General features: G+C 32.6%; 2 protein-coding genes across 2 annotated transcripts; one reads left to right on the top strand and one right to left on the bottom strand.

Moving 5' to 3' along the window:
• Positions 1-6,205: 6,205 nt before the first annotated feature.
• Positions 6,206-8,319, bottom strand: LOC111010167 (NAD(P)H:quinone oxidoreductase). The gene is made up of 3 exons (XM_022283505.2): positions 8,002-8,319; positions 7,705-7,896; positions 6,206-6,719 (listed from the first exon to the last, which is right to left on the bottom strand). The coding sequence occupies exons 1-3, from the start codon at positions 8,168-8,170 to the stop codon at positions 6,418-6,420; spliced, it is 663 nt and encodes a 220-aa protein (XP_022139197.1). The 5' UTR covers positions 8,171-8,319; the 3' UTR covers positions 6,206-6,417.
• A 9,466-nt stretch (positions 8,320-17,785) lies between these two features.
• On the top strand, positions 17,786-21,074 carry LOC111010179 (Eukaryotic aspartyl protease family protein). Its single transcript, XM_088117810.1, has 3 exons — positions 17,786-18,340; positions 19,686-20,160; positions 20,409-21,074. Exons 1-3 carry the CDS (start codon positions 17,885-17,887, stop codon positions 20,762-20,764), a joined length of 1,287 nt encoding a protein of 428 aa, XP_087973936.1. The 5' UTR covers positions 17,786-17,884; the 3' UTR covers positions 20,765-21,074.
• The last annotated feature ends 238 nt before the right edge of the window (positions 21,075-21,312 follow it).

The raw sequence follows: 21,312 nt of genomic DNA, 5'->3' as shown, positions 1-21,312 counted from the left end.
TGGAGAAGAGAAAAAGAGAAGTATTTTTTTATAGCAAAATTTTGACAATTTTTTAATAAAAAAAAATGTGATGCCCCCTCCATTCATAAAGGTGTTTGGACATACCATTATTCAACTTTGGCTATCAAACAAAACATTTTCATTACCTATATGACTTATCCTATTGGAATCTTCACCATTTTTTTTTCTTCATCATGTCTTAATCTTCATACTTAATTAAGCTCTCTCTCTTTTTGTCTCTCATCACTCCTCTAAATATATTTTAAAATATTTCTAGGGTTTAGTCTTTTCCCATCTTAATTATGATACTCGCTAGTTTGGTATACGATACAGTGTGTTTATGTTGAATTTCAAACTATCTTGAGAACGGGTACGAATTGAATATAGTTGAACTATTCGGAACGAACTATGTAATAAGGAATGACTTGTACAAAGAAAAAAGTATTTCACTAAAGTGAATGAGAGGCTGATTTAAGCTCTCAAGACTAGGAATTCATATCGCATATGAGTGATGTTCCTAGTGTGAGAGGTAGTGGGTCCCACGTTGCCGTTCCAAATTTTGTTACGTGGTTACGAACGGTTGGACACATTTTACCTTGATGTATGGCTTTCTCCTTACCAACCAAGGTTTGGCCGAACTGTCGAATCATCGTTGATCGAGCTATATATATAGGTTGATCACTGAATATTTTCGAGATAATGGGGAAAAAAGCACTGGCATACCGATCTTTCATAATTTAATCTCCAAACACAATGTAATCAATTCGTGAGGTATTTTATACAGTATTAAGGTTGTATTTTCTCTTAATATTAATGAACGAGAACCGAAATCTTTTTTAATTATTACATCATACTGAACAAAATGCCAAAAGTTTAGATTTATTTATATAGTAATTGATGTGATCCACTGAAGGCCAAAGCGAGTATAGTTCAACAGTAATTGACATATACCTTCAACCATGAGATTGAAAGTTCGATCTCTCTCCCCACATGTTCTACTAAAAAAAATGGATGTGATCCACTATAACACACAACCATCACATGTTTGCTTGAACCAACATTTAGTTCAAAACTTTGAATGATAATAATAGTTGGTAGTGACAAGTCCTTAGTTTAATTAGTGATAATTTGAGCCAAACTTCCTCACTAGGATATAATGTGCAATAATTAAGACTACTCATATATAGCTTCTTCTAAATTTGGTTTGGTTTGACATGTCATTTTCTCATCCTTCAAAGTCCTCTCCACATTATGCTTGATTTGATTAAACACAACTATATATACAATCACAAGTCCAATTCTATATACAACTTTTATTTGAATAAGAACCCATCTTTTATCATCCCCACTCCCTTGTCATATTAAACTCTTGTTTCACCCCAATTACGATTCAGGCGATATACATCTCTGCACACTTGATTAATCAAAACCACCTCTACAAACGGAATTTAGCTCAACAGTAATTGGTATTTATCTAAAGTCATGAGTTCGAACGTCTCCATCCCCACTTATTGTATTAAAGAAAAAACTTCTACAAACACAATAACCTATAGTCACTAGAAAAACATTGAACAAATTTTATATTCTCTAAGACACTGAATTTCTACCTCCCACGTACCTGAAGACGCGTGCACATGTAAATCTATGATAACTAAATTTCAATCGAAAAGAGAGACCCACGAAACAAAACGGCTACACCAACCATACCCATTTAAGACCAAATAACATCAACCCACATGCACCCATTAAAGAAAGTGGCTAGAGAGAAAAGGAGAAGCCTTGGCACTTCCAACACCATTCAAATAACACAAACACACGAAAAAAAAGACATTTTTTTTCATGGGTCAAATACAGCAAACGTGTAAAACCAAAGACCATTTGATTGAAAAAGGGAGAAATATAATCTTTGATGTGGGGAAAGGTTGTATTAATGGCAAAATTTGTAGGGTATGGCATTGGGTTCTTGGCCATTTGAAAATAGGGTTGAGAGAGAGAGAGGTGGAGGGGACAATGATGAGTGTAATGTCAACATAAATGGAGGCAAAGTGGTGATGATATGGAAAAGACAAAGGCCAGCATTGGACCAAAAATGAAGGTTTCATGTGTACAATGTTATGCTCATGGGGTTGCTCTGCTCTGGAGCTGTCCCCTTGTCAGATTAAGAATAGTCTTTTTGTCTCTTAACTTTTTTCTCTTTGCCCATTTTTCCAATGCACTCAATTCTATACCTATAACAAACATTCCACTTCCGTGCTATGTTTCAATTTCAGGTATTGAATTTTCGTCGATATTTTCATAGTATTGTAAAAAAAATCAATAAAATATAGACATGATATTAATCTGAACTGGATTTGGATATAACATCGAATAAAGGTTTTTCTTTTGTCTCTAAATTGCATTACGAGATTTGTATTGAATTTGGAAATAAAGAGGGTAGAAGATTAGTGTTAACTCTATAATGAAGAAATTTGATGATTGTAGGTTGAAAATTTTGTAATCTCACTTACTTTTCTCGAGTCAGTACATGTTTGTTTGGCAGAATAACAAAGTCTGTGGGACATTCCGTGTTAGGTTTTGTTGAGTTGTAAACAGAGTCTTTATTGTTTTAGGATGAAGATTAAAGGAGGAGTACAAGTGAGTCAAAGATATTAATAATGACATTGAGGTTTTGTTGTTTAACGTCTATTCAAGCCTAAACAAATCCACGTGATTAGATTTCATAGATTAAGTTTGTGCTATGAAACTCTAGTCCTAAAAAGTGACTTGATCAAAATATATTTTCGTGAATAGAAAGCGAGACTTGATCTATGATAAAAAAAAAAAAAAAAAGTAAAGAACATTAAGTGTGATTAATTTTATTCTAGACCTTTACGTACCGATCTCTAGTTTATCGTTGGAACTTGAGTTTCGAAAGTGAATTAATTTTACTATTTTGATTTGTGAATTAAGAAATATAAGCTCCAAAATCCATGGAGTATTATTGTCAAAGCCTATAATAAGAAAGAAAAAATGGCTCCTAAATTAATGGTGTATTGATTGTTGATAAATTTAGAATTGAGAGAAACATTTTGACAAACACATGGTCGGCGTGGTGAATGTGCGCGCACGCCACCACAACTTCGGAGGCGGTTCCGTCGTCATCGACGGTTGTTTTTTTCTTTTCTTTTTTTTCTGTTTTTTTTAATGCATCTTAATGTTTTAATTTATACCTTTTTGTTAATAATATTTTACAATATGGTTTATTTTATTTTATTATTATTTTGAAAAAATCTCAAGGTCCAACTCTTCCTTATATTTGATATTTATTGATGCACGAAGTTGTGGGGTTCTTTAAAATTTGTGATTACAAATTATTTTTTAGTTTTCATTGTTAAATTTTAAGTTTAGTTTTTGAATTCTCAATAAAGAGTAGTGTTCTTTCTTATTTTTCGTTCTTTTTTTTAGTACAACAAATGTGAGAATGATGAGATTTAACCTCTTAGAGCAGTACGTATTAACTGCTTATTTACATTCCTAATTTTTTAAAAACATAAGTGTTTGATATTTATTACTGTAATTTGAGGAAAAGAAATTAAGTTTTTTATTTCGGAGTTTTTACCACCATAAATAAAAGTATTATTTATTATTATTGACTTATAAGATGTGTAATGAATATTAAAAAAATAAATATAACATAAAATTAAATATTTAATTTTAAAATTTATTTTATATAAAAATTTACTTCTTTTCATTTAAAATTTTAGTGAATAAGAAATAGTAATTGGGCCGTTGCAAATATGTCAAAAATATTTAGTAAAATTAGTAAAATAATGAGTTTTAATAAAATAATTCAAAAAGCAACGGGCAACACTTGTATTTATATTATAGGGCCACGTGAAGGTAAGAAGCACAGTGTTCCTCGGAACAATGTTTTTTTCTTTTTCCTTTTGATCACAAAACAAAACTAAAGCAACATACCATTTACGACCCTAGTCAAATTGGAGAAGGCTCCTCGTTGTAAAACTCTTGAATCTCACTCAAGACCTCTTTCAAATCCACAGGCCTTCAGCTTCTTCATCGCCAAAGTTTTGATGCAGTTCATGGATCGTCATCCACTCGTCAATCTTTCACACCAGCAAAAGGAACAAATTAGAATCTAATACACCCAAAAACTTTTAAAAGCACCAATGAGTCCATTTACATTTGCATCATTGGAAATGCCACCACTGTATCATTGCCTGTTTGGTACCGTTCTCGTTTCCTGTTTTTCATGGAAGAGGACATTTACATTTGCATCATTGCATGCTTGTGTGTGTCCCCTCCACAGCTCACAAAATTTGGTTCCATTAAAGCAAAAGAATGAAAGATTGTGCAGATTAGATATTGGGTTGGATATATATGGAAGGAAAGGCCACCACTTTCAGTGTGGTCTGTTTCAAACATTTAAGCATTGAAATGTGTAACAGAGCCTCACCCGGCCTACCGCTGAGACGCACAGGTTTAGGCGGCTGCTGCACCCACGCCACTACTCCCTTCGTTTTCTACTCTTTTTCATCAAACACCTTCCCCATCCTTTTCATTTTTTACTTTGTTTCCTTTCCTTAAAAAGTTACAAGTTTGAATTCTAAGCTGTGTCGGTTGATAATGTACGACTTTGGACGAGGTGCATGCAGACATTAGAACCTTACACCGATGTGGTGTAATGCCTAATCACGTATATTCCAAAATTTAAGTTAGTATACTGAGTTCGAACGAGTGTGTCGATGTCAAATTGGGTTTTCGTTGAGTCAGTTAAAAGTGAGTTTGCATTGACTCGTCTCGTCCTTAGCTTGTCTGAAATGAGGTTTGAACACGTGTTTTCCACCATGAGGGTCACATGACAAGTTCTGATTCTACCCACAATAGGATTTATTTTTAGTATCGTGCTTTTGAAATAATTTCTAAATGAGATTTTTGTCTTCTCTGGTTCTTGTATTTTAACAAGTTTCTAATAGAGCTGCATATGATCATTCATATTTAATAGGATGATCTTCTTCTTTTTTTTTTTTTTGAAGGATAGGGTTCTCGTTGTTGAATACTCTTTTGTTTAAATTTGTGCCATCAAAATCCTAAACATGTTTGAAAATCAACTTGACGTGTAATTCCTTAAATAATTATGAAGTCGTTCATATATGTTAAATTAATTAAGTTAGATGTTAAATGGAAAGTTAGGAGATTTATTAGAACTTTTTAAATACATGGATCAAATAAATACAAAGTTTAAAGACTTATTAAAAACACTTAAAAGTATAGAGAGATTAAAATGACATAATTTTGAAAGTTTAAGAACCAAATTTGTAATTTAACCTATCATTTAACCATAAGAATTCAAATTGAAAATTTTAAAATAACACAAATTCAAACCGGTAATAAATTTGAAAGTTTTTGTCCATGACATCCATGACTCGGTCCTCTTCATTATTAGTAGTTACTTGCATCTAATTTGTTTCAAAAATTTTATATTACAATTGAAATTTATATTTTATATAATCTTGAATGTTTCTTTGAAGGTTCAAAATTTCTTATTTACGCCCTCGAAATTTGTCAAAAGAATGGCAAATTTGAAAAGTTTCTGATTTCATTCGGGCCCATTAGAAGCATTGGACTTTACTCTCTATTATGGTCCAGCCCACCACATGGCCCAACATAACTATACTGATGGGCCTACTAATTTATATCCATTTACTAGCCCTTCTAAATATTGGAATTAAGGACAGATAGCTTATTAGTTATTGATTTATATTGATGAATTTAAAAATTAATTCTTGATTTATCACTTTTACCATAAAGCTATTGTAACGAGTTAGTTAAATTAGCCGAGAATTTTTTTTTTTTTTTTACAGCTAAGATTCAACCAATTCTTCGAAAGGATTAAAGTTAATTAAGAGGGAATAAATTCAAATCTCACGATAGTCACTTACGTTAGGAATTAGTATATTATAGTAGTATTCTTCTATTATTATTTTTTTTTTGGTTCCTTTCTATTATTATTTGCAGTAAAAAAAAAATTAAAGTTTTGATCAATAAAGAGTTGTATTTGAATCCAATTCCATCTTTCTAATCATAAAACCAATGCACTTACATAAAAAATATCATAATATAAATATAAATTATATTTATTGCGACATAAATTGGGAGTATTATTTTATAACACGTGTATGGCTAAATAGCTTAATATATAACTAAATAGAAATTAAACACAACTTCATTGCCACGTAAAAAAAGGTGTCGAATAGTAGCGTCGTACTAGGTTTAACAAAATTACTTAAGGACTAAATTTAAGCAAAGTTCAAAATAGTTAAATTATAGATAACGAAATCTTCACACTAGAGACGAGACGAGACAAGAAAAAACAAGTAGCGTCGATAACAAAATTGAAGCAAAAGAAAATTGGGGTTTTTAATTGGATTGGAGGTGCAGAGAGAGGTTTTTCAAGGAAAGAAGAAGCTGCTTCAACCTGTCGTTGGTTTCTTGATCAATCAAGTCGCCATTATCATCAAACTTGGAAGGTGGCTGAAATGCATTCACATGAAGCTCAGGCTTGTTGACGAAGTGAAGGTCCAAAAACACTCCCACTTGCCGGAGATGGAACTGCGCCATCGCTCCCCCGAAGCCCCCGCCGGCGCTCATTATAGCCGCTGCCTTCCCGGCGAACACGTTCGGTGGCCTTGACGCCCAATCAATCGCATTCTTCAAAGGACCTACACAATACCGAGCTAGTGTGAGAATTCGAAACTCTGAAGAATATACACTTCCATGCTCAACAAACGTGACTTTTAATTTATGTGCTCACTTTCAATATATTAATTAATTAATACACATATTTGAAACTATGTTGTTTATTTGTTTCTCTTTTTAAAGGGCGTATCTACGTTGAGATGAGAAGAGAAGAGACTTAATCATGGTTTATAATAGACATGAACTATTACTCTCCCCATTAATATTAATATGGTATCAGAGTCCAAAACCTCAAACGAACATCCCATCAAAAAAAATGGGATCCGACCAAGATCGATGAGCCACAAGGATCCCACAGAAACCCCAAAATATTAATAGAATGAAAATAGTAACATTTTGAAACTTCAAGAATTAAAATAGATATTTTGAAAAATCTAACTAAAATAAAATAAATCCATTACATTTATCAAATAACGGATAGATATCTTGACCACTAACTATGCGATATATAACATGGACTAAATTTAAACTCCTGTCCTCTTTATTTATATAAAAAGTCATAAAACAAAGACAAAGTTCACATCCGATCTTTAATTAGTGGGTGGGACTAATTTTAATTATTATTTATTCCTCAGCAAATCTTTACATATTTGCTCGTCAATTTAAAATTGAGTAAAGTTGAGAACAAAATCCAACTAGAAAAATAAAAGAATCTCATTACATTTTATTTAAACTATTCTACCATTTGGAATACTAAAATAATATTCTGATTTCTTATACATATATGTTTAGAAGAACAGTCAAAATATTTAAATTGTAATCTATCAAAAAAAAGATTGAAAAAAGAAAAAAAAGATTTACAAATTTAAAAATCAAGCTTCCTTACACAAGAAGAAAAAGTCTGTCCATGGTCGCCATCAATGGAGTTCATCAACAAAAGAAAAAAAAACGAAGAGAAATAGAGAGAGAGAGAGAGAGAGAGAGAGAGAGAGAGAGAGAGAGAGAAACCGGCGATGGAGTAATTGTATTCCGGAGAAGCGAAGAGAAGACAATCGGCTTGAAGGATCTGGTGGCGGAAAGATTCGACGACGGCCGGAAAACCCGCCGGAGTTTCGAGATCCGTATTGAGCATCGGCAAGGGCTCCACCTCCAGATACTCAATCTCGATTCCTTCAATCGAATCCTTGCAAATCTCGATCGCTAACGCAGACAAATCGCAACAACAACAACTCAAATCTGAAATCCCCCTCCCAATTTCAACAATCTTGTAAAGAAATAGAGGAAAAAAAGAATAAAAAAAAGTACCGGCGCGAATAAGGCCGCGGTTGAAGGAGGCCTTACGGAGAGAGCCGCAGAGAGCCGCCACTTTAACCACCGGTTTCGTGATCGGAATCGTCGCCATTGTTCTCCAAATCACCGCTCTGCTCTGCAACTGAAATTGCAACTGATCTCTGTACTCTCTGCACCCATTCATATTCTATTTATTTATACTACTTAAATATTGATTAATTAATTAGTCAAATTAAATTATTGAATTGCAATTTTAAATTTCGTTAAATGCCATTAATTAGGTATTTAATCATTCGAGTTTATGAATAAAATACGTTTGCTTTTTTTTTTCCCTCCAATTCAAGAGGGGATGGGATAGTTTATATTAATGATTTGGATTTTTAAATGATACCGTTTATGTAAACATACTTGGCTATCTATGTTTTTGCATTTCTCTCTTGCTCGTCATGGTCTGTTATTTTGGTGGGTTCATATTAATATTCATGGGTTCCATCTCAAAACCAATTGGCGATTTGACGATGAGATGTGTAGTCTATGTCTATTATAAATCATTGTTAGGTCTCTTCTCTTTTCAACGTCGTCCAATCGTAGCTCAATGAAATAAGGCACACCAGTTACATTTGTTTAAAAATGAAGGTTCAATTGTCAACCCGCTCAACTAATTAAGATACCGATCTCCTATAAAAAAAGTAAGTTCGAACTCCACCTCCACATGATATTATTGTATTATAAAAAAATAAAAAATTGAAAGTTCAATCTCCCACCCCTGTTTGTAGAAAATACATATTTTTATGATTAGGACTTACCTGATTATGAAAATCCATTTCTATCTAAATAGTTGTTTTTTTTCCCATTAATCATCGAGCCAATAATTAAAATTCGTTTTGAATTCTTGATACTCTCGCGGCTTTATGTTGTATGATCGTTGAATAATTTGTTAATGTTTAGCATAGAAATTAAAATGACTTTTTAGGCCAAATTCATAGAATAAAACACTATTAAAAAGAAAAGGCTGAGCAGCCGCCATATTTAATTGGAAAAAAAAACAAATGGCTTAGGTAAGGGATGAGGTGGGGGAATGAATTTCTTAATTATTCGAGGCAATCACAATCACCTTTGAATCATATTCTTCTTACAATATTACTTTCTTGTTTAACTTATATGGAATAAAGATTTTTGTTACATTAAAAAAAATCAATAAAAATCCTTATTATTAGTAATCCATAAAATATATAAATAAAAATACCACCAGTCACTAAAGACCCCCGAAGGATAACAGACTAATCTAGGTAATATTTAATTGGTTAAAGCACACGTCATCGATCAAAAGATTGGAATTTCAAACATGTCTAACCAGAAAAAAAAATCCCATGAAGATTGGATTTTCATAAATATGAAAATCTATGATGAGGTATTGTGAAGATCTTCTATAGTTCAAAAAATAACATATAGAAAAATAAATTTGAAAATCGGACTACAAGGGTTGGATTTTCAACGTTTTTATTATAATTCACATGTTGTATGATGTTTTATTTTTGTACTTCAAATTGTTGGATGCCAATCGAGAAAATATATTTTCTCGCATATGAGAACAAGTGGCCTATGAACTAGTTGCTTTAGACACCATGGTGTCGACCCTACTATAATATGAAGGGGTGAATTTTAAAAATAAAAAGAAAAAAGAAAAAACCAAATTTTATACTTAAATATAAAGCCTATTTAATCCAATTATTAACAAAATAAAAAAAGAAATAATGGTTTTTGAGAATAAATAACGCTCAGCATTCTCCCTATTTCTTCCCGCCAAATAAAAGAAAATAAAAGTTCGAATATAAATTTTTGGTCAATATCAGATGCTCCTAAGAGAGGTATAAACGAAGAGGGTAAAATTTGAAAATTCAAATTGTTTTGGGGTTAAATATGAAAATAAATAAATAAGCCAATTACTAATTAGGATGAGCCCAACAACGCTGAAATAATTGGGCCTTGAAGATAGGTTATTGGGCCGTATTAAATAACTTACACAGAAAGCCCAAATTAAAATGTGCGAACTAAGATATTTAACTTTTAAAATAGTAAAGACAAAATTGAAAATGATAAATAGTACATACTTCAATAATGAAAAGGACATTTTATGTCCAAAAAAGAAAAAAAATGAAAAGGATACATTGAGCATTTATTTATTTTAACATTAATTTTGTTTACAGATTCATCTTTTATGTGCAAAATCAATTTAATTGATCACATTAGTATAATTATGACTTTAAATTTTAAAATAGAAAAATAAATATTTTTACTCCTGTACTTTTAAATTTTTAACTTTAAATCTTCGGTTCAATTAATATATCCTTGGAACCAAAATACAACATTGTCTCATTCAACTAACTAATAGACACACAAAAATTCAACCTACAAAATATTTAAAATGAAGTCACAAAAAATGCAATGACTCTAAACATGAACCGAGTTGCAAAATCAAAGCAGGTAAAAAAGTGTCTCGTATCAGTAAGAAAATGTTCAAACTTTACTAAAAAAGTTCCAATGAATTTGGAAAAACAAATATCTATGAAAGTACCGTTTGTCTTGAAATTACCAAGTAAGAAGTATGCATATTTTACTTTAAAAAAATTATATATTTTGATGAAGTTTGCATATATATACATCTGGCTTTTCTAGTATTATTATTTTACTATCAGCGGTATTGTTTTTTCTCACTCATTTATGTTATTATAAGTTAAATTAAATTGAAAATTAACAAAAATTAATATATAAAGTTTTACCACTTATTTTAATTTAGTAAAATTAAAAATTGAAAGATAAAATAAATTTTATTTACTGAATATTAAAAAATGAATTTTTACCCAGAGAATAATTATGAAATCAACCTCACCACGAGGGGGAAAAAATAAAATAAAAAAATAAAAAGAAACCTCTCGAAGATTGTCGGCAGAGTAAAAAGAAAGGGAAAGGCGAAAAAAGCTCTCTCGTGAAGCAAAAGCGACCACAACGGAAAAAGCCTGCAAAAAGCTGCCACAAACTTTTTTTTTTCTTTTATTTATTTTTACTTCAATGGATTTCAAGAATTTAATCAATGATTTTAGAATAATAATAATAATAAATAACTTATATTGCTATGAATTTTAATAAATTTACGGAATCGTTTTTGTTTGGAGTAAAAATACCTTTGGACACGTGGAGGACAATCATTGGAGTTCAAGGAGTGAAATAACCAGGTCCACCTGGAACCCGTCGATGTGGCTGGGTTCGCCCATTGAAAAAGACTAAGTGTAACATGCCGAGGTTCGACCTGATTGGGGTTCGATCTGCTCTGAACCCGACAGGTTCGACATGAGAAAAAACATATAATCGCCTGTCGTAAGTACTGTCGGATCTACACCTATAAATAGAGGACCTCATTTCACGCTCAGGTATCGAATCTCACCTCGAGCTAAATATTGAGTCCGACCTATACTAACTTGAGCGTCGGAGTGTTTGCCTTCCTGTGCAGGTTCGCTCTTGAGTTTAGGTCGAGTCGGGACTGGGTTCGAGCTTGGTTCGTTAAATAGTGTGGTGCAATTCTTTGCGCAAACATTTGGCGCTGTTTGTGGGAAGGACGGTCTAAGTCATCCCGATCTAAAAAACGTGGACAAAGATGGTTCAACCAGAAAACAGTTTTCCCTTTAAAATAGTTTCTTTAAAGCTTTAAATATAATTTTTGAGTCAAATTTAGAGGTGATTGCCAATATAGCCTTTCCTCTGCTGCCCAGCCCGCGTACCGCGACGGCGTCGTTTCTTCTTGTCGATCGGCAGCAGCGTTTCAGATCAATCAGGGGTGACGACAATCTACAATGACAATAACGATATGCAGCAACAACAAATAGAACAGTACGTAACCGAATTTAATAGATCGTTCGAATTGCGATCAAAGTCTTACATTAGTTAGATAAGGAGAAAATCATTGATATATAAATATGAGACAATATCTCTACTAGTATGAGTCATTTTGAGTGAAACCAATTAAAACGACTTAAGCATATTTGAGTACGTGTTATCCTTGACATATATATTAAATTACGTTTGAATGGAATTTTAATATGATATATTAGAAATTTGTTCCTAGGATTCTGAGTTTAGTTTTAATAATTTTAATTTGGTTCTAGCTAAACTTAATCTAGCTCAAATATTTAAGGTATATATAAAGTTAATCCACACTCTACTCTAGGTTGTTGTACTTATTGTTTTTTTTTTTTTTTTTTAAATTTGGTTTGGAGTGACACGATTGTTTATAAACAAAATCCAAAAACTTCAAAAGCTGGATTAAATCTCTCATTAAAATTACTCACACTGAGTTTTTTAATTTTTAATTTATTCCCTTAATTTGGAGTGACATGATTGTGTTTGTCTTTTTGGCTAAACTTTAATTAGAAAAATCCAAAAAAAAAAAATAGTGTCATTTCATTTCCAATCAAATAGAAGTTACAATATCATGAGTAGTTTAGCATATCTAAGTTATAGATCTAGATCATGTGACCTAACATGAAACCATTTGTTTTCTTTTAGAATTATTGTTTATTTTATTAATTATTGGTTTAGGCAATTATATAAGTTAAAATTGTACTTCTATAATTTAGTACACATTATCATACAAATCTATGTGGTTTGATTATTTGGATATTTTAAAACCAATTTTAAATGAATAAAAATCTGATATATATATATATAGACACGTACTTAAGTTTAAGTAGAACTTGTTAACTCTAGGTCTTGTTTATTCGAATACAATTTTATTTATCTTTTTTTATGAACTAAAACAATTATAGGGTACGAGAGAACATTTTTAATTATAATTTGTTTTAAAAAAATAAATAGTTAAAACAATATTAAATAAAACATTTTAAAATACATTATATATTTATATATATTTAACAAATTATGGATGACTGTAGATCATGTGACATTATACATATATTTTAATATACAAATATATACTACAAATACATTTACTTTGTGTTAAAGTAAGTATAGCTCAGCAGTAATGGGTATATGTCTCAAATCCAATTAAGAGATTGTGAGTTCGATCCCCACCTCACATGTTGTATTAAAAAAATATATTTATTTTGCTCTCATAAGCTTATTTATCCACTCATGATCATTTTATAAAAATAAAAAAACTCAGGGCTATTTTCTTAAAATACGGTTTTTTTAGTACAATTGGTGGGGTGGGAGATCGAACTCACGACCTCTTAGTTGGAGATATATGTCAGCTTAAAATATGGCTAATGGTCCCTTTTCCTTAAAAGTTTCAATTTCATCTATTTTATATTTCGTTTTCTCCTTTATGTAATATTTATCTCTCGTTCCTAAGGTATAAAACAAAAATAATTATTTATTCTTTATTAAAGTAGAAAAAATAGAATATAATGTGGTAAAATAATTATGCATATATATTAACTCATGTATTATACACCTACTTATACATGTGTAACAAATTAGAGAAAAATGGCTAAGAGATGCCAAACAAGAATAACAAATCATTAACAAACAATATAGAATATTAGCCAACTAATTAGAATGCTAATGAAACAATTAGAAATCTAACAAATCTCAATATTTTTCTGCGATGTAATCAAATAAATAACACAAATATGTATTTTCAAGTGTAGTATAAAATAAAATGTCAACATTATGTAGCTTGTGACATAGTTTCAAAAAATACATATTAATTTTATGTCATAATGTAATTTCCCTTTTTCTTCAATGATATGAGACATATTCTTTCAAGGCAAGTATTAAAATAAAAGGATGAATAATATTTGAGCCTCAGCTGGGTTTTGGGTTTATGGTTTTTTATTTTAGCACACAGTTTTCTCTTCCTCTGATGTGATTGAATTAAGTTATGATTGGGGAATGTGGAGAAGTTATATATATATATATTTATTGTATATAATATGTTCATATTTTCTCTAAGTGTGAAGGCAATTAATTTGGGTTGTATTATTTGTAAATGGCCAAAACTCTAACAGTAGAATCACATGCAATTTCATCTCACATTTTGACTCTTTCCCACACAACACAGTACTGTTTTTTAACTTATTATTTTCTCTCTCGTTCTTCACAAAATCTTGTGAATTTTTTTGTTGTGTGATGTCGCTATCCGACATCGGTTGTGAAAGAGTAGAATGAATTTTCAAACAAACGACAAGCTTAGTGATATCAAGAACCTAGATGATAACAATTTTACTGATCGTCAAAAAAAAAAAAGAACCTGATAGAGAAATATGAATCCACTCTCAAAGCATCATGAGTGAGTGAAGAAAAATATCATTGGATTATCGTTGAATGGGGCTAGATATGTCAATTACATTGGATACGATGAATTTTTTGAAATATGGACAACAAAAAAAGTAACGGATCACTTTTAGGGAATTGCTTTACCTACCTATTCAGACCGAAGAGAACAAGCCATTCGAAAAAATTTTGAGTATTGAAAATTCTTCGTAGTTATATTGAGCCATAAAATTGATTGAGTAGCCCAAATTTCCCTTCAAATAAGTAAAAAATAAGCTATTTTTTATTTTGTTTTAATTATTCCCTGTCTATACTATTAAAACTTTGTTTTGATAAAGGAATGGATTTTTCATGTATAGCTATTATATTTAACTATTAGTTTAGAATTTTGATATTTTGGTATTTGTTATAATTATTTATTGTCCTCCCCAATCCAAATCAAATAAAAAGAATCATTTCTTTGGGAAGAACAATTAATCATATTTTATTTATTAGATCTATATTTGTGTATGCATTAATCTAAGATTTGAATTGAAGCCAGATATCTGATATTTGTCCCCAACTCATCTTTTAGAACAATTAGAAAAAAAAAAAATCTCACTTTTTTTTTGGGTTTTATTCCCATTTCAAAGTGGGAGCTTTCCAAGTAAAATGGGAAGAATAGACCAAAAAAAAAAAAAAAATCACATATAATACAGACATGTTTTCAGAGCTAATCTATTCTCTCTCTTTCCCTAATTTTATTATTATTATTATTTTGTGGCTCTTTAATTTTTTTTATTCAAGAGGAATATGATGAAGATCTCACTTTATTATAATAATGTTTATAAAAATTACCTCTCAATTATTATATATAATCATTGAATTTAAGTCAGATTTAGATCTCTTGGAAATGATCTTTATTTTTTATTTTTTATTTACACATGAATAATATTCCAATTCATGTTTGAATAGGAGAGAGAGAGGAAGTATGTTTTAGATTTTTAATTTAATTTCTTTCCTATTTTTGTGGGAATAATAAAAACAAGATTATATTACGATTTTAGTCTATAAATTCTTCAAATGTCTTTTATCTCATTTTGGAAAATTTTTTAAAAAGCTGAAAATTTTGATTGTGACAAGAAAAAAGAAATGGAAAATCTTTGGTTTTATCTTGAAAAGCAAACTTTTTGCAATGTTTGCTTTCGAAAATGAACTGAACCGTGTTGGGCTGTTTGGCTTAATGCAGGAAAAAAAAAATCAAATTAATATAATATTGAATAATTAATTAAATTGTGATGCATGCATGAGATACCACAATTAATAAAATAATAGCTTGAATTATTATTGTGTGAAATGACAAAAAAAATATATATATTTAATTTTTCCATTATTTATAACCCATCTTTTGTTCCTCAGAAGGTTACACTTTCTTTACTTTTTAGTTCATCTTCATTTCCTCCTCAAAGCCCTATTAATCAATTTTCTTATAACTTGTGAAAGGAGTCTAACTTATCTCCAACAAAAAAGTTGTGAGTTCGATCCTCACCCAGATATTGTACTACAAAATAAAATGTGGAATTCAAGATAGACACGTTTGTTTTGTAGGAAAATTTATAAAGATATTCGAGAATATTTGGATAGTCAAGTTTATTTTACAGGATTTTATTTGTGGGAAAGTTTTAAATTTATGTAATGTTCGAAAAATATCCATATAAATATTGATATAATTTATACATTAATTTAATATAATTTGTATTTATATTTAAAAATAAATTTAAATGTAGAAAAATTAAAATTAAAATGCATAAAAGTTAAATTCGAAAAATTAAAATGTAGAAAATAGAAATAAAAATAGATAATTTTAATACAGAAAATATTAATGTAAAAAAACATAATAGGTTAGGGGTAAATTTGGTCATTTGATGATTCCCAATAGGAAGAAATTTCAAAAACCCATTTTTTAAACGGCAATCAAAATGACTACAAATAAGAGATTCGAAGATATATACACCCAACTCACTAGTTAAAATATCACGTCTAAATTTATCATCAACCAACTTTAACCGTTATAATAGAAAGAGAAATAATTAAAAAAATTTAAAATAATAGAGAATAAATTGAGAAAAAAAAAGAAAGAAAGAAATTTAGAGAGGGGGTGGGGAAGGAGACATGATGTGTGATGAAAAGGACATAGGCACGAGAGGTCCAACCCCAAAGTGGAGTCCAGTCTGTTCCCAAAACCAAACCACAAATCCCATTCCCACTCTCATCATTCCCCTCTCCCCACCATCAATTATATTATAACATTCCCCCATAATTCCATCCATTTTAATATTGCATCATTTCTCTTCGGCGAGTAAGACATGATCCATTGGTTAACTAAGATTAATTGAGAGGGAATAAGTTCAAATCCCCTGATGGGCACCTACTTTACGAATTAGTAATTCCAACTTTGTGTTTTACGACACTAATTAGTCGAGGTGTGCGTAAGCTGATCTGGAAAAAACAGAACTTAGAGTTCTATATTAAATAATATACATCAAATAGCCATCAGAATAATGTTTATGATCTTTTTTTCTTCAAGTACACCAACAATGTTGGGTGAGTTGTTGAACTTTCAACTTTACAGAAAATAATAAGTCAATTTATCTATTAAGCTATATACTCGACTTGACAAGAGTAGTTAGGGTTTTTTTGATAAATTTCAAAACAATTTTATGTGAAATTTAGCCCAAAAGAAAACAATATCATCTACTCTTAGAAAAATATGGAGAAACTCAATCAATTGTTAAGATATTTAGTCATTTCTTATTTTTGAAGATTCAAAAATCGTGGCCTCCACATCATATATATATATAGCATATTCTTTGACATATTAAGAATGTTAGGCTATTTGTGAGGGCATGCAAGCTATTTGATGAAAATTGTTGTCCCATTGTTATCCCATTTACCTGGAGTCTGATTCTCTCGAAGCAATTAAATCGTTAAATGGGGAGAGGCAAGATCTCTGAAATCATATGGATTGTGGAAGAAGCTCGAAAAATCGGAGGGGACAACGGATTAATTTCAATGAATCACATCAGGAGGGAGGTAAATAGTATAGCGCACGTTGTTTTCCGGACTAATGTTCTTGAAGTTTTGTTTCATTTTTATGTTTTTTTTTAATACGACTCATTTAAAATGAGATGTTGTTTAACCTAATTTGAAGTGTCTCAGCAGTAATTGACATAGGAAAATATTTGCCTTCTCAACAATGAAGAGAAACCATTAAATTTTTTTGACAACTAAGAGAGAGAAACACAAAAACATAAACTTTTTTTAAATAATAATAATAAGTTCGTCAAATATTCAGCGGTTTTTCTTCATTGTTGAAGAGACAATTTATTGACATATATCTATAATCGAGAGGTTGTGAGTTCCTATCTCCTCTCCCAACATATATTAATAATAAAAAAATTTGAATATGACCTATAAAACTCATAAATTAGTTAAAAAAATATCTAGAGAGAGAAAGAGAGTTAAAAGAGGCAGAAGGATGAGGAATGTGTGTATATAAACCACACGCAGTCTCCACTCTTAAAACCCACTTCAGTTCCCCCACTCACTCTGTTTTAATTTGAGTCCAGCCATGAATAACAATAACCCCCACTCCCATTTTCTCCCACTCACCGTCGTCGTCGTCCTCCTCCTCCACTGCGCCGCCGCTGCCGCCGACGACAGCGCCACCCTGAAAGTGTTCCACGTGTCCAGCGTCTTGAAATCGAAGCCCCTGTCGTGGGCGGAGAATGTGGTCCAAATGCTGCGCAAGGACCAGGCCCGGCTCCAGTTCCTGTCGTCCCTGGTGGCGCGCCGATCGGTGGCGCCCATCGCCTCCGCCCGGCAGCTGATCCAGAGCCCCACCTACGTGGTCCGGGCCAAGATCGGCACCCCCGCCCAGACCCTCCTCATGGCCCTCGACACCAGCAACGACGCCGCCTGGATCCCCTGCTCCGGCTGCCTCGGCTGCCCCTCCGCCACCGTCTTCTCCTCCGACAAATCATCCTCCTTCAAACCTCTCCCCTGCAACTCCCCTCAGTGCAACCAGGTACACTACCCCTGTCTGCTTCTAAAAAATACCTTTTTTCTTTTTGTTTTCTTTTTTTTTTTTTAGATTTTTAGATTTTTTTAGTAGACAACAAAACTAAGATATAGCGACAAATGCAGAAGTTCACCCCATCCATAAATTTTAAGTTGACGAGTCGGATCATATTTTATTTTGAGAATGCAATTAAAGTTTTACATAGAAGAAAGAAAAGAACATCTCGGATTTATAAGGTAGGGACACCATCCCTGTTACAATTTTGATTGAAACTAAGATTAAAATTGTCATGATTATGTTTAAAATGGGTAATATCAATGGGTAATATCATAGAGATATTTGAAAGACAAGACATGTAGCCGTGGAAGTTCTAATACTTGAGGTTGGTCAGCAGATTTCAAGATAATTGGTATTTCGTCGGAGATTTGAAACTATACTGTAGAGAAATAGTCGATGTTTGATACTGTACAAGATAAATATTAAATACATATAACTTATTAGTGTTATAGCTGAAGTTCACGCGCCACCTGTTTTGGTGGAGCCGGGAGATATGCGGTCGGGATATTCAATGTTTGAATGTGTGATAATCTTACCTACATTCCCCTTTTGGTTGGTAATGTGTGGGGTTCCCCTCTTTATGCTTTTCTTTTTCTTTTTCTTTTCTAAAAAAAAATGTATTTTTTAAAATATTGAAAACGGTATTTAACTTTTTTTTTATTTGGTGAAGTCGATCTTTTTGGAGAATGATTTGTTCGAAATCTTTGTTTTCAAATTTAAATTTGGAAAGGGAAAGTCATTTGACGCGTGGCATATAAATGGGTCGTTTTCAAATTTATTATTAAAATTATTAACAAACAAATATAACTCAATTGTTGAGAGTAAAAAAGTAATCTTATTGTAGTTCAAAATAATTACTTTATCTCGGTCATTGATAATTTTTAAAACTTTTTACTTCAAATTTTCGAAATTACCATTCTTGGGCCAATAAAATATTTGGAACTTTGGATGCTTTCTACCTGATTGCCAATCTGTGATCCCACGTGTCAAGCAGTACTCTCATCCGAGGTCACACGTGTAACTCCGAACCTCGTCATACGAGCTCTTCTTTATTACATCACATCATGTAACAATCTATACTTTTATATTTATTTTATTTTATTACCTATTTAATAGCTTCCTAGTTCTGTACTAAAGAGAAAAAAAAATGTCTTTCAAGTTCTTTTTTTCTTGTATGACTGACTGTGAGTCACCGACGGAGCGCTGGGTCACGGGCGAAGAATTTTCCCCAATCCGTGTCGTATCCGTGGTCGCACGTTAACCTGCACGTGATCTTTTTTGTTCCTGTGTGCAGGTACCGAACCCCAGTTGCGGCGGCAGCGCGTGCGGTTTCAACCTGACCTACGGCAGCTCCACGGTGGCCGCCGATCTGGTTCAGGACAACATCACCCTCGCCAACGACTCCGTCCCGGCGTACACCTTCGGGTGCATCACCAAAGCCACCGGCGCGTCGGTGCCACCGCAGGGCCTATTGGGCCTGGGCCGAGGCCCACTATCGCTCTTATCCCAGACCCAGAATCTGTACCAGTCCACTTTCTCCTACTGCCTCCCAAGCTTCAAATCCCCCAACTTTTCCGGGTCGCTGCGTCTTGGGCCCGTGGCCCAGCCCAAGAGAATCAAATACACGCCGCTGCTCCGAAACCCCCGGCGATCTTCTCTGTACTACGTCAACTTGATCGCGGTTAGAGTCGGCCGCCGCGTCGTCGACATCCCACCTTCCGCCTTCGCTTTCAATCCCACCACCGGCTCCGGCACCATCATCGATTCCGGTAACATTTTATTTCCAAATTCATGATTAATATTAGGTTCTTGATATATAAATGAATTAAATTTATTTAATTTATTAACTTTTTTAACTTTAAGCTAATGGTTGAACGGTGATTATTCATCCTTGACATAATATGTTCTATCTTAAATAAGAAAAAAAAACATAAAACTTTCTCACCAGTCAGGATCTAAGTGTTTTCTATTTTTTTTAAAAATATTTTGTTGATTGCTTTGTGAATGGGCTGTACAGGCACGGTGTTCACAAGGCTGGTGGCGCCGGCGTACACGGCGGTGAGGGACGAGTTCAGGAGGCGAGTGGGCAACGCGACGGTGTCGTCGCTCGGTGGGTTCGACACGTGCTACACCGTGCCGATCGTGTCGCCGACGATAACGTTCATGTTTGCCGGGATGAACGTGACGCTCCCACCGGACAACTTTCTAATCCACAGCACGGCCGGGAGCACGACGTGCTTGGCAATGGCAGCAGCGCCCGACAACGTGAACTCGGTGCTGAATGTGATAGCGAACATGCAGCAGCAGAACCACCGCTTGTTGTTCGACATTCCTAATTCTCGGCTCGGCGTCGCCCGGGAACCCTGCTCGTAAAAATGGCGCGGTCGACGTCGACCGTGGTCTCGCCAGATACTCTTCTATTATTTTTGTTTTAGAATAACAAAGTGTGGTTTGGTAATAGGGAAGAGGGGGTAAAGTAGAGTAATTTTATGTTATTGTTGAGAATGTTTGGGATTTTATATGGTTGTTGTTGTTGATGTTGTTGTGTGATTTTGGTTTTGGAAGGTTTGACCATTGAAAGGTTGAAAAAGCAAAGCTTTTGATCATTCCAATGTAATAGAGAGACATAGACAGATTGGTTTTTATTGCCCAAATCCCATTTTGATGGATTCTATTTTCATTACATCTTTTGTTTTTTGTTCACATAAATTTGATTTTTGGATGATTAGTATCTCTTGGAATTCCTTGAAGAGCAGATGTCTTCGTCATTGACAAGAGGTTGTAAGTTCGATCCCCGCCAACCCTGACATATTTTACTAAAAAAAAAAAGAAGTTTAATATGCATCAATTTATTTAAGAACATTTATTCAATCAACTCCCAACTTCAAATCTTTTTTACATCAATTATTTCTTTCACTCCC

Source organism: Momordica charantia, assembly GCF_013281855.1.
Source record: "Momordica charantia cultivar OHB3-1 chromosome 9 unlocalized genomic scaffold, Mcharantia_2.0 BLBB01000009.1, whole genome shotgun sequence".
Classification (NCBI taxonomy): domain Eukaryota; kingdom Viridiplantae; phylum Streptophyta; class Magnoliopsida; order Cucurbitales; family Cucurbitaceae; genus Momordica; species Momordica charantia.
Note: the sequence above shows the minus strand (reverse complement) of the source record. Positions and strands in the feature narration are given on the sequence as shown.